Source organism: Vigna radiata, chromosome 1 (genome assembly GCF_000741045.1).
Source record: "Vigna radiata var. radiata cultivar VC1973A chromosome 1, Vradiata_ver6, whole genome shotgun sequence".
In the NCBI taxonomy this organism is placed as follows: Eukaryota; Viridiplantae; Streptophyta; class Magnoliopsida; order Fabales; family Fabaceae; genus Vigna; species Vigna radiata.
The window spans coordinates 35,305,425-35,319,042 of NC_028351.1; the positions used below are offsets into that span (position 1 = coordinate 35,305,425).

At 32.7% G+C, this 13,618-nt stretch overlaps 1 protein-coding gene across 1 annotated transcript; it reads right to left on the bottom strand.

The window, feature by feature from the left end:
* Window positions 1-7,445: 7,445 nt before the first annotated feature.
* Window positions 7,446-10,730, bottom strand: LOC106762523 (probable leucine-rich repeat receptor-like protein kinase At1g35710). Its single transcript, XM_014646490.1, has 4 exons — window positions 10,107-10,730; window positions 9,335-9,734; window positions 8,123-9,247; window positions 7,446-8,056 (listed from the first exon to the last, which is right to left on the bottom strand). Exons 1-4 carry the CDS (start codon window positions 10,728-10,730, stop codon window positions 7,446-7,448), a joined length of 2,760 nt encoding a protein of 919 aa, XP_014501976.1.
* Between the last annotated feature and the right edge of the window lie 2,888 nt (window positions 10,731-13,618).

A 13,618-nucleotide genomic window follows, 5' to 3' on the forward strand; every position in this document is an offset into this window, starting at 1 on the left:
GGTGGTAACATATTTTACTGAGCAACTCTACCCAGCTACCACTCACAAGGTTAGTTTTTGTCATGGTTACAAGAATTCTTGGTTTGTCCTTATAATAACTATAAGAAAAAATGCAGTTATATATGACCAATATCCGTATGTAAAGTGCAAAATTCGTATGTAAAATAATGTTACATACGAACAAAAATTCGTATGTAAAATGGTCGAAGATAAGTAACATGGATTTTTTTGTATGTAATTACATACGAAAAATTCCGTATGTAAAATCCGTATGTAATTACATAAAAAAATTTGTATATAATTACATACAAAATATTTGTATGTAATTATGTACAAAAATATTCGTATGTAATTACATAAAAAAAAATATGTATATAATCACATCACTGATCACATTTTACGACTTAATTCGTCCTTGTTACAGCCTTCTCCATCGAATCCACCGACTAATCGTCAACTGTTTCACCGATTCAGCCGTTGAATCTTCCTTTTCCATCAAACACACGACCTAATTCGCATTTCTCACTAAACAATCTTCCTAGTTTTCACTCCGCTTCGAATCCTCCCTACTCTTGGAGTATTATCACAAACCTAAGGTTTTCTAGACACGTTCCTTCTCTTTTGAGTTCTATTGCTAAGGTCCTTCATCGAATCTGTTGTCGTCTCGATGTTCACCGTTGTTCTTACATTTTCTGCATTTACTCATGGAGGAAGCTTCAAGGAGTCCAAACTATGTTTTCACATAGGGTTTCAAATGATGGAGGAAAAATGCTCTAGAAGAACGACTCGGTGAGAACAACGAGAAGAGGCAGTGAAGAATGGCTCGATGGCAAGAAGAAAGGGAATGAGAGGAGACTGAAAAATTTCAAGAAGAACAAAGAAGTGCAAAATTTTGAGAGGGACGAAGGGAGTGTGAAATTTGGGAGGGACAAAGGGTCGAAAATTGGAGGGACACAATGCAGTATAACAATAAAACTAGGATTGATCAAACTTAAGTGGATTGATAGGAAGTTATTGCACATACCCATTAAACAACAATTAAGTTTCCCCTTTCATAATGCATTATAGGAATTTAGGTCGGTCTAAGGAAGAACCGGTGAGTTTATTGCTTTAATTTAATTTTGGTCACGTTAATGGTTGGGAGATTGAAAAATGTAAAAGCAAAAAATAGTAAAACTGAATTTAAGTGAAAATAATAAAAGTGAAAATAATAAAATGAGAGTTGTAACAGAAAAATTAAAATTCAAGTGGATGAAAAATTTAGGGGGAAAAATGAACATTAGGTTAATAAAACTTGGAATGTAAAGGATAAGCTGAAATGTAATATCCAATGGAAACCAAAATAAAATGAACATGTGAGTTGAGTTGTATAAACAAACACTAGTAAAAAAACTGGATTTAAAATCGCACAATAGACCTCGTTTTTAACAGAACCGAGACATATTAAAAGGCGGTGACAGAATTGTAAATAAAGTGAACTTTTATGACCCGGTTCACAGTTAACTCATGCCTTAAATTTGAATTCTAGTCTACTGACTTGGTCAACTGGGGAACCGAAGCCATAGGTGATGTGTCAGGTACCATACGACATCAGTTATGGGAGAATTGATGTATACAGTGATTTATTGCCCCATTTATTGGTTAACCGAGGTATTAAAGGTGGTTTATCTTTCCTCCAGACGCGTAAAGGTGCTTTATCTTTCCTTGGTCGCCCCTTCCCCCTTTCCTATTCTTTTGTCGTGAGCAACCAGGCGGCTCCAAAATCTCCCCCTCCAGATTCCTCTTTGTTCGGCAAAACACTATCGCCGGGAGTCACCACCACCTCGTCGTCGTCTGCGAGTGCGACGCCTCTGGAGGGAAGAGCAAGTGGTGGCCGTTGGGAGTGAAGTGAGGTTTGTGGTGAGCGGCGGCCATGGAGGTTGAACGGAGGTTTCTAGTGAACGGAGGTTGAACGGAGGTTTCTGGTGAACGGAGGTTGAACGACGGCCATGGAGGTTGAACGACGACCATGCGAGTGCGTCACACGGCACTACAGAAGCACGACTCAAACGAGTCCTCGAAGTTCGATGGCGGTTCACGGTGGACTTTCAGGGTCCTTCGTTGCGCTGGTAGCCCTTCCTCTTTTCACTCTTTTTCTTTCGTTCTGGTTCAACGTAGGGAGGGTTTTCTTTTCCAGCGTCTTAGTGGCCGTTCTCGTGGTGGTGGGATCGTAGGGAGAGTTTTCTTTTCCAGTGTCTTAGTGCAACCGGCGTCGCGGTGGCGAGAGAAGACGATGATGTGTCGCGAGTGACCTCTGGCGACGACGACAACGAGGTTGAAGGGCTGAGTATCCGATGACGGCAGCCTAAAAAACGACAATTTGATTTTGGTGGTGCTGATTCTGCGATTTAGGGTTTAGGTTGTTCTTCAATTTTGGGGGTTTCTGTTGGGGGTTTCAATTTTGGGCTGAGTATCTGATTTCTTCTGCGATTTGAGATGTAGGGTTTCATTGAAATTTTTTCATTGAAATTGAAATTGGGGTCTTTCCTATTATAGTGTAATTTTGGTTAAGATTGATGGCTGGGATATGGGTTTCGTCTCTTAATCTGGGGTTTCCCGTTCGTTATTTGATTTTGGGTTGTTCTGTGGTTGCGCGAGTGGTGGAGAGGGAGGCACTAACGGTGGTGGCCATGGGTGTCAAGGTAGCCGGTGATGATAGCTCCGTTTTGGCAGATTAAAAAAAAAAGCTTTGAAATCGATTATAGCCTGAACCGAAGCACAAACCTTTGACGTATTATCTCGATTTAAACCAAGACCAAAAATTCCCTCTTTTTTACCTCGTTGGGATATGCGTTGGTTCAAAAACCGAAGCATATTGACAAAAACAACCGGTGCCGTATCTGTTTGCTGCACTAGTGAAACACTAGAAGGAAAATTATCAACCAAACCTATGAAATCAGTAATGGCAACAATGTGTATTTAAGTGCAGAGCAAAAATATTATTTGGGATGTTTTATCTTATAAAAATGTAATGTTACATTAGATTAAGATTATTCATCACAAATAAATATCCATCTACGTAAAACTAATTATGTTAAGATTCTTAATATGCAGATAATATATAGGAAACACAAGTTAGTGGGTTCCTTATAAATATTAGAAAATCCTAACTCTGGAGACACATTGGAACTTTAAACTTAGAGTGATTTCTACATTAAACAAAAACAATTATAACTAATTATAATAATATTCTTAATATTAGTTTTACTATTATAATTATTATAAATAATATTTTATTACAATAATTTTTGTAATATGTTTTTATAAATATTAAGTGCAGCTAATAAAAAATTTATATATTGTTAAAAGTGCTCAAAATAACATGGGTAAATTTTCCATCCTTTCTTTCTTTGTATTTTAGGTTAAGAAATTTGTGGCTTACTATGTTTGAAGTTTTGTTCAGTGAAATTTGTGTTGATCATATACTATAACTTTTGATACATATATTGTGCGGTATCCAAAGAGAAGGATGAAACCTTGACATGGCAGAGGGGCTAAGATATTGTGCCAAGGTTATTCTTTTCAATGTTATCCGTAGATATTGAATACTTTTCATAATAAACCAAATTTCTGCTAATGCAACTATTATTAATACTTTTAATAATTCTAATCTCCCAAGTTGAAATACAAATAGAGATTAAAGTTTTATATAAAACCTAAATCAGTCATATTTTCTGCTTACTTTCAGAAAAACTGAAAACAGAAGTCTATCAAATGCAGAGAAGAGAATTTTGCATATTCAACAAATGTACAATTTTTTTAAAACAGAAGAAACTGTCCATTGTGTTTTCAACTTTTTTTTACCTATTATTAGAAATATTTTATTACAATTGTACTGAAATTAGAAAAAAAAAACTTGAAATTTGAATCACACATGATCAAGAAAATGAAAATAAGCATAACTGTCATGATTTACAAATAAGCAAAGGATTAACCACTGTCCAAAATCCCACCACAAATCCAAATATCATATTCACAAAAAGCTATTTCGCGAGTTTTGATTTTCATCATGTAATCCATCATATGAGAATGTATGAAAGAAATAAATGAAAATCATATATTTAAATAAATAGTTAACCTTTATTTAACCAAAATAATGTTTACCATTAACTAACTCCTTAAATCACTTTTAATCTTCTAATTTTTGCAACTTGATTCTCCTAACTGAAACCAAATAATTACGGTTTGAAATTAATATTGAAAACAGAGAGTCTCCAAAGATCGTAGTTCTCACTCTCTGTTTTTAGGCTCCATTTTATTTTTATCTTTAATTTATTTTTCTTTTTCTATTAACATGGAGAGACTTAGTCAAGTTTTGAGCTCAATAAAAGTCAAGTTTTGTACTCAAGTTTAATGTATTTTTATGTTTTCTTGTGTTTTAGTTAATATCTACATGTTTTACTTTTATTATCTCTTTGAGTCTGTGAAAAAATAAGGAAATAAGTAGCAATTCTGGTGGACAAAAACAACCTGCAACTCAAGAAAGCATGATTGGACTAGAAATAATGATTTCTAGATAAATACCCACTTTAGGGGCTCTAGAATCACACCCAAGGCTGTAAACATGAAGAAAAGACTCACTTGTAAGATTATTTTGCCATGAACCACCCCAAATGACCAAAATACCATAATTGGGCGCCAGGCTGACTCGCTTGACGAGTTGGCTGCTTGTTGGGCGAGTTTGACAGCCTAAACTTGCAGTATTCGAGTTGTTGGGCGAGAAAATGGATCGACCAACGAGTTACATGTCAGGGAGTATCAATTTTTAGATCTCGTTGAGTAAGTCTGTCAGTCCTGATACACGAAAGTGGGTATTTAATCATGTTTGCGCCAGGATTTTGAAAATTTCTTTTCTGAATCACTTTAGGGTGCTTGGGAAAGGCTTTTGGAAGTTGTTTGAAGTGTTGGGAAACTTTCTTTCTCCTCATTGTGTTTCGTCCTTCATCCAAGGTGGTTTTTCCACTTTTGATGAAGAGGAAGATGGACTATGAATTGAAGGTGTTGATATGAGGAAGAGGCGTAATTGGAGCATGGAGCAACTGTCAAAAACATCGGGAGAAAGTTTGCATCTTCTCTTTGGTTTCCATTTCTCCACCATGGAGGGCTAACCCTGTTTGTTGAGATTAGTTGTTAAAAATGGAACTCTTGTGTGATTTTGTGGTATTAATGACATATTCCTTCTAATTCATATTAATATTCAATTTTTATGCTTAATGGTCGATGTGGATTGTTTTCATCCTCAAGGTGTTGGGAAATATCTTTAGAATCTAGACTTGAAATTGAATTCTTATTGGGTGTTTGTGTCTAGGAATAGAACTTGATTCATTAGTAATCATAAACTCTTGAACTTAATGTATGGTTACTTGTTGAGGATTCAAGGATTGATACTTAATAAATAATCATAGGCTCAAAGTCATTAGGAATACGATTTGAGTACACTTATAAGTTGATTTTGACATGAATATGAAATTGAGATGTTTGGCAGTGAATGAAGTGTTTGAACTCTAGTATCAACAAATTGTAAGTACTCTAAGTTACACTTTCTTGCACACTAACTGTTTGATAAAAATGCAAAAAGAGTTGTCTTGTGTTTTGTTATTTTTGTGTCTAATTGAGTTGTGAATTGCGAGAGTTATCAAGTGTTGTAAACATTCTTTGAAAAATAATGATATTTATCATTTGTATAACGATATTTATCATTTGTTATGTTACAATCGGTACACTTGTCATTGATTTTGCAGTCAACATGACACTTAATATTTTTCTACCTCGATGTGTTGTTAACACTTTTCTACCTCAATGGGTAGTAAAACTTTGCAACCTAAGCAGATAGTACACTTTTTCTACCTTGTCGAGTAGTTGTATTTGGCCATTGGACGCACAATGTACGATTCTTGTCTTAAGATATTACCTCACTGGGCGTTATATGAATTGAATCCTGGTGAGTGAAAAAGTATATGACTTAAGATACGCACAATGTACACTCATCCTATATATGACTTAATTAAAAAGCATTTAAATTACAAAATAGGAAGTACTTTGGGTTCTTAGCTTCAGTTACCATGGAATTCCACACATTTAGCCTATTGCAACTTTGTGTTATTGTTCAAATACGTTCAACATTTAAGTCATGCATAATCAAACATTTGATCTATTGAATTCGAACCATTCCCACTCATTTAAGCCAACATTTAAGTCATGCATAGTCAAAACGCCTGTTACTTTCAAAAGGCCAAGGTGTAACTAATGTAGTAATGCCGCTGGTTGAATCCAGTTACATCAAATCTCGAAAAAGAGCAGAAATGATGTTGAGAAGAGTGACATTGAATGCTTGATCAATTTTTATTAATTATTGTGAACACTTGAAGAATATCCTGTATGAAAATTCATACTTTTCATAATTCTAATGTCCAAGTTGAAACAAAATTGACATTTTCACAAAAGGTGAGCAAGGACATTGAAGATAATTTTATCTCAAATACTCTTCTAACTCCAATCTCATGTAGATAAGCTTGGAACTTACCTTTGCATAAAATTTAGCATGAAAGAAAAAGATTAACACTGTCTCTAATATGAAATACACAGAAACTCACATGTTTTTTCAACTTGTATTAAATAAGAGAAAATAATAATATAAAATTGGTGTTGAGTTTTAGTAATTTCTTTTGACCAATCCAATAGTACTTAAGAACATAAGGTGTGCTTCAATACTCAGCAGACATCTCATCAAAGAAGGAATATTATACCCTGACAAGTCTTTGATTAAAAGTCTATCAAATGCAGAGAAGAGAATTTTTCATATTCAACAGAGTTTAGATGGGTGTCATTAGACCTTACCAGAGTCGCATTTTTTTCTTGTTCATATGTAAAATGATAAAATAAAATAGACTAAATTTAAAAATTGAAGAGATAAAGTTAAAAATGCTACATCCAAAACTAAATGTTCATAAAATGATCGAATCTTTGCTATTGAGAAAGAAAGTAGTCTTTTATAATGGCGTTGAATCTTGCTATTGGGAAAGAAATTAGAACCATCTATAAAATGCCTTTGAGTATCTAAAAGCCAAGCAACTCATTAAATATCTTGCTTCAATTCTTTTCAGCAAGACTTCTACATGGTTCAAATTAAGTTCACACTATCTAATTTTTCTAATAATAGATTAAAATTTGTTGATCTTCATAGACGAAATTAGCTATAATTTATCTAGCTATAATAAGTCTAACATGTAGAATTTTTAACTTAAAATCCAATAGTAATTTAAATAACACTCTCATATTTGATAATAAATCAAACAATACAACAATGTCCTGAAAATTTCATCAACTATGCAATACAAAGTAATTCAAATTAACGTCCATGTTTTATAATAACTTTATTTGTGGCCACATTAGATATTGTACTGACATTAAAAAAAATATTGAAGTTTGAACCACACATGATCAAGGAAATGAAAATAGGCATGGCGCCATGATCTACAAATGACCAAAGGACCAACTACTATCCAAAATCCCACCACAAATCCAAATGTCATTCCCACAAAAAATAAGTTCACGCCATGCCTATCACACCTCTTGCCACTGCGATCATAATTAAGAATTTTGTCATTGGAGCTGCACTTGACGAGTAGTGGTGGGCCACAAAGATTGTTGCCAATAAAGTTGGAGGCATCAAAGGTTTGCAACTGAGTTCCTGTTGGAATTTTTCCATTCAAATTATTATAAGACAAGTCTAACATGCTTAGAAATGTCAAATTTGAAATGGTTGGAGGGATTTCACCAGAAAGCTTATTCCTTGAGAAATCAATGGACAACAATGATCCCATATTACCAATGTTTTGTGGAATGTGACCATTAAGTTGGTTGTGAGACAAGTTCAAAAATAACAAACCATTTAAATCTGTGATCTCTCTTGGTATTTCTCCAACTAATTTGTTATTTGACAAATCAATGCTTGTTACCAACCCGAGAAAGTTTTTGTATTCATCTCCTCTTCCTTTCAACCAAAGAAGAACACTGACTATAGTATAATCTAAATAACTAACTGTATAGTTTACAGCATAAGAATAGATAAGAGGAGTTGTACTCTTGTTCATCTGTGTCATGGCCTTCAAGTTGTTAAAAGAAGTAGGTATGTTTCCAGTGAAATTATTTTGTGCAAGGTCTAACACTTGAAGAAGACTCATATCACATATTTTATTAGGAATATGACCAAAAAATCTATTTGATCGAAGGATAAGAACCTTCATATGTAAAAAACTTTCTCCAACCCAAGTTGGAATTGTTCCTGAAAAATCATTTTCTCCAAGATCCAACAAAATCAACTTATTATTCTTTTTCAAAACTGTGGGAAATGTTCCCGAAAGCAAGTTTTTACGGATGCGTAAAAACGTTAGCTCTATCAACGAACCCATGGATTGGGGAATTTCTCCAACAAAATTATTGCTTTGTAAATTTACATCCATTAGATATGGCCAGATGCCCCAACAATCGGGTATTTCCCCTGATAAGTTATTCGATGCAAGATTGAGAAATTCTAAATTCATTGGCTTCTTATGATTTTTGCATAAAAACTCATCCATGGGTTTGGAAAATGAATTGCTTGAAAGGTCCAATGAACCCACACGATTTGAAAGTGAGGGAAATTTTCCACTTAAGTTATTTGCACTTAGATCAACAACAGGGACAAATATTGGATTCTTTAATGTAGTCCCAAGCTCACCATGGATATAATTACGAGAGAGATTTAGAAAAGAAGTTTGAGAAAATGTTTCCCAAAACCAATAGGGAATAGAATCTAAAATCCCAGTGTTAGACAAGTCTAAATAATCAAGTTTGTCTTGTGATTGGATCCATAGAGGAAAGTTGGGACCTAATTGCCAAGAACTCATATCCAACTCAATAAGTTGGAAAGTAGGATGCCATTTGGGACCCACTTTTAGAGTCAAATTGTTTCCTGCTGCATAAAACCCCCTCAAGCATGTAAGATTTGTGAGATGATTTTCCAGAACAACTCCTTCAAAATGATTATCATTGATATCAAGATATGACAATTTAGAGAGTGATCTAAGACTTTCAAATGGATTTCCGCTAAGCTGATTCTTGGACAGAGAAAGAGTTCTTAGTGATGAAAGTTTTCCTAGTGATACTGCAAGATTTCCTGATAGGTGAGAACTTTGAACTCGGAGTGTTGTCAATCCATGAAAAATACAAGGAGAAAGAATATCTAAAAATTGTTTAATATGTTGGTTGAGTTTGAGATATGAGAAATGTATCACCCTTAAGTTGCATAGATAAACAAAAGAAGTTGGAATTGGACCTTCAAGTTTATTGTAAGACAAATCAAGTACAACCAGAGAAGTCATATTTCCTAAGGCATCAGAAATAGTCCCTTGTAAGTTGTTTTCTGATAGGTCCAAGATCTTTAGACTAGGAAAACTACTATAAAACCAATCAGGTATAATGGAGAATGAATTTCCTCTCAAGTAAAGATTTTCAAGTAGTGTGAGGTTTCGAAGACCATCGGAAATTGGACCTTCAAAGTAGTTACTATATAAGAAAAGAGAAACAAGTTTTTTCAGTCCAAATATCCACTTTGGAACAAAAGAAATTGTAGAAAGATCAAGAGTGACGATAGACGAGATATTAAGAAAAGATGGCTGATTATACGGAGGGAGTGTACATCCTGACAATTGTAGGTGCATCAAAGAAGGAAGAGCTTGCAGAATGTAAGGAAAATCAAATGATTGGGATAGGTTTGCATATCCTAAATCAAGATATTCAAGTTTTGAAAGACTTGACAACCAGTCATCATTTCCAACAAACAAAGTGTTCTCAATAGAATAACCACTTCGAAGATCAAGGTAAAGCAAGTTAGAGAGATTTCCAATTTGAGATGGAATAGTTCCATNGGCAGCATAACTTAAGTCTAGATACGCCAAATTGGAAAGATTACCAATCTGGGAAGGAATGTTGCCCATAAATCCAGAAAAAGAGAGGTCCAAGTGAATTAAGTTGATCATTGAGCCAAGAAAAGAAGGAATTGACATACCTCCTCCATGTGAATAAATGTTCCCCAAGTGAAGATAAGAAATCTTGGAAAGACTTGACAGCCAATCAACATTTCCATAATAATATCCTCTGAGTTGGAGGTGGAGCAAGTTGGAGAGATTCCCTATATGGGAAGTAATTCTTCCGTTGACAGCATAACTTAAATCAAGATAAAGTAAATTGGAGAGATTTCCAATCTGAGGAGGAATGTTCCCTATGAATTCAGCATAAGAAAGGTTGAGGTGAGTTAAGGAAGTCATTGTTGCAATCAAAGAAGGAAATGGCTTCCTATAAAATAGATTGTTGCTGAAATCCAAGTAATTCAAATGCTTCAAATGAACCAAAGAAGGATTTATCTCTCCACTGAATGCCCTTCTACTATACTCTTTGTATGCTTCTTCATAAACATAATAACCTAGGCTCTCATCGTAAAGAGGAGGTGGAGTGGTGAGGTGAAGTTCTGCAACATGAGATGTGACGTTGTGGCAGAGAACTCCATACCAGTGGCAGCAATTGGGATTGAGAGAAGCATTCCAAGAAGAAAGTCTATTTGAAGGATCAATGAGATGATGTTTCAACTTCAACAGTGTCTCTCTCTCACTTCCATTGCACACTGTCTCTCTGCACATACCAAAAGTTGACATAGAAAGCAAATAAAGAAACAGAAGGATGAAAAAGGAGGAAGTCATTTTTAAACAAAAGCAAAGAAGAAAGTGGTTTTTTATTAGATAGAAGCAGTTATGTGTTATGCATACTAAATACCCTTTATATACACAAAGGCATCTGCCTATCTATTTTAATTTCCATGCTAAATTTATAAAATCAAAATCACTTTCATATTTTATCTTCTTTTTCAGACCTTACAAAACATCAACATTCCTCCTCTTCATCAATGACAGGAGAAAAGTTTAATATTTTTCATTCTTTGAGAATGTACCAAAGTTTAAATATTTTCCGTCTCTTTGTTTACACGAATATTTGAATATTAGAGTATTATTTTTATCAATGAGACATTTATAAAATATCAATGACCACCACATTTCTATTCAGTTAAATAAGCAACAGATCAAGGACTGATTTTGTTTATCGTATATAAACAGATATATTTAATCATAACTAATGTTTTATTGACTCTTTGCTACACTTTAATTCTGTTTTTAGTTTACATGGATTTCTTATTCCTCGTCCATATTATAAATTAGAAAATTAAGCACACTAAAAACATAACAAAGAAAAAAAAAATGGAAGTACTCCAACCCATTTTGAGTTATGAAACTAGCTCATTGTTTCACAGTCTGAGCCATTCACTTAACACTCACTTCAAGCCATCACATTTGAAGTTTTTTTCTTATGTGCTGGAATATTGTGAGCTGAAGCAAAGAAGAATAAATATACAAATCATACAAAGAAGAATATATATATATATATATATATATATATATATATATATATATATTTCTTTTAAAAGTTTGAAATGGGTAATTGCTATTGACAAGTGGATGCTTGTTTTCTTCTGAGATTTCTAACTTACTTTGCAAGGTAGAAAAAGTGATCTAGTGAATCGTATCAAATCCAAATAAATAAATAAATAAAAGCATAGTAGTGAAAGACTTAGGTAAAGTTGGTCTGTCACAGTAATCCATGGGTTACAAAATTAATCACACTATAATTGCATAATTTTTCCATGTTTTCTTCTCACATCTCTCTATAGAATTAATCACACTTCAAATTTGAATTTTGATTGGTTTAGAATGTTTCTTATTTCTTCACTTTCAACTTGATGTATAGATTTTTTGATAGGAGGAGAACAGAAAGAAATCAAAAGAGAGAAAGATAATACATTTGATTGTGTGAAGACACACTAGTGAAAATAATTATTTTGATTTAAATATAATATTTAAAAATTAAATTTAGCTCCAAAAGATAAAATCTTCTTTATATAATATAATAATAATAGTATTCATTAATATATGAGCAAATGTGGAAGTCTTGTTGGTGCGATTAATATATAGAAAAAATGGTGCACTAAATCGTATCAAATCCAAATAAATAAATAAAAGCATAGTAGTGGAAAGACTTAGGTAAAGTGGGTCTTTGACAGTAATCTATGGGTTAGAAAATTAATCACACTAATTGCATAAATTATTATACCATATAGACACTTTAAATTCTTAGTTAACCTTTGTTCTTCTGTCCTTCCTATGGGTTAGAAAATTTGGTACAAACACTTTAAGTTGTTAATTTCTCTATCTAGTGCTCTATATTTTATATATAGCTTACAAAATTAGAGATAGAGAGACGTGGAAAGAAGCGTAAAATATTTGTTTAATTGTAGATTTATGGTCTTTCCCAGTAATCCATGGGTTAGAAAATTAATCACACTAATTGTATAATTTTTCTATGTTTGATTTTGTTGTGTGTTGATAGGGATTGAAAGACAGAGTGTTTGATACGTTCCACATTTTCATCATTTACCACTATACAAAATGTAAGGTGAAATTACTCAACATCACTCGAGATTAAGTTCTTATTTTATGACTTAATTAAATTTTAATTATTTTATAAATTTAAGTATTTTTAATTGAATTTATATTAAAAAGTTTATTTAATTAAGAGTTTAATGTGTTATAGAAGAATTGAAAAACATTGATGCTCCTTAACTTGATGAATTGAAAAGTTATTAGTGCATAAATAGAGAATTAGAAGTTTAGGAGCAAACGCTTCCACCAATACTCATTCCAATAATTTTAGAAGATACAGGAAGACAAGGTGTTAGAAACTTGAACAACATTTTAGAAGTCATAATGATCCTCTTAAGTATAGGTAGAGGAAAGAAGCATGATAAATCTAAGGCAAAAATGTCTTTAAGTTGATCCACCAGGTAATTAAATATTTTTATATTTATTAGAAATAGGAGTAATAATATAAATTTATTAACCAAAAATAAAATAAAATGGTTATAATAGTTATAAAATAAATCAATATTAAGTCATTATTATTATTACTATATATATATATATATATATATATATATATTATATTGATATCAAAACATCTTATTTTAATAGCTAATAGCTAAAAGAAATATCACACATTCAATATTTAAGGACAGATAATTCATAGGATATATATATTCAATGATATTACAATTATCTAAAATATAACTATAATACCAAAAGTATATACGGACAATGATTCTATACAACAAAGAAATAATATTACAATGATTAAAAGTATAATATGATTTTTCTACAAAAAATGTGTACATGACTATATCATCCTAATATTACACCATTGCACACTTTTGTCTTGCACTAGATCAATTGCTACTTTTTCATTTGCTCAAACCATTAAGATAATCATTACAAACAAAACAAAGAAAATACTGAGACAAAACAAACACAAAAAAATGGATAAGATAATGTGAAAAAAGAGAAATCATAAAACAAATATAGGAATATTATCACATATAAATTATTCCTAACAATAAAACATATACAAAAGACTCAAAATAGAGTTCACGATCCAAATA

Coding starts and splice junctions, on each gene's coding strand:
- LOC106762523 (XM_014646490.1), bottom strand. CDS start 10,730: ATGTCAACTTTTGGTATGTGCAGAGAGACAGTGTGCAATGGAAGTGAG. Junction 9,735..10,106: donor CTTATCTTCACTTGGGGAAC/ATTTATTCACAT, acceptor TCTTTGATGCAC/CTACAATTGTCAGGATGTAC. Junction 9,248..9,334: donor TCCAATTCCAACTTCTTTTG/TTTATCTATGCA, acceptor TTCTTTCTCCTT/GTATTTTTCATGGATTGACA.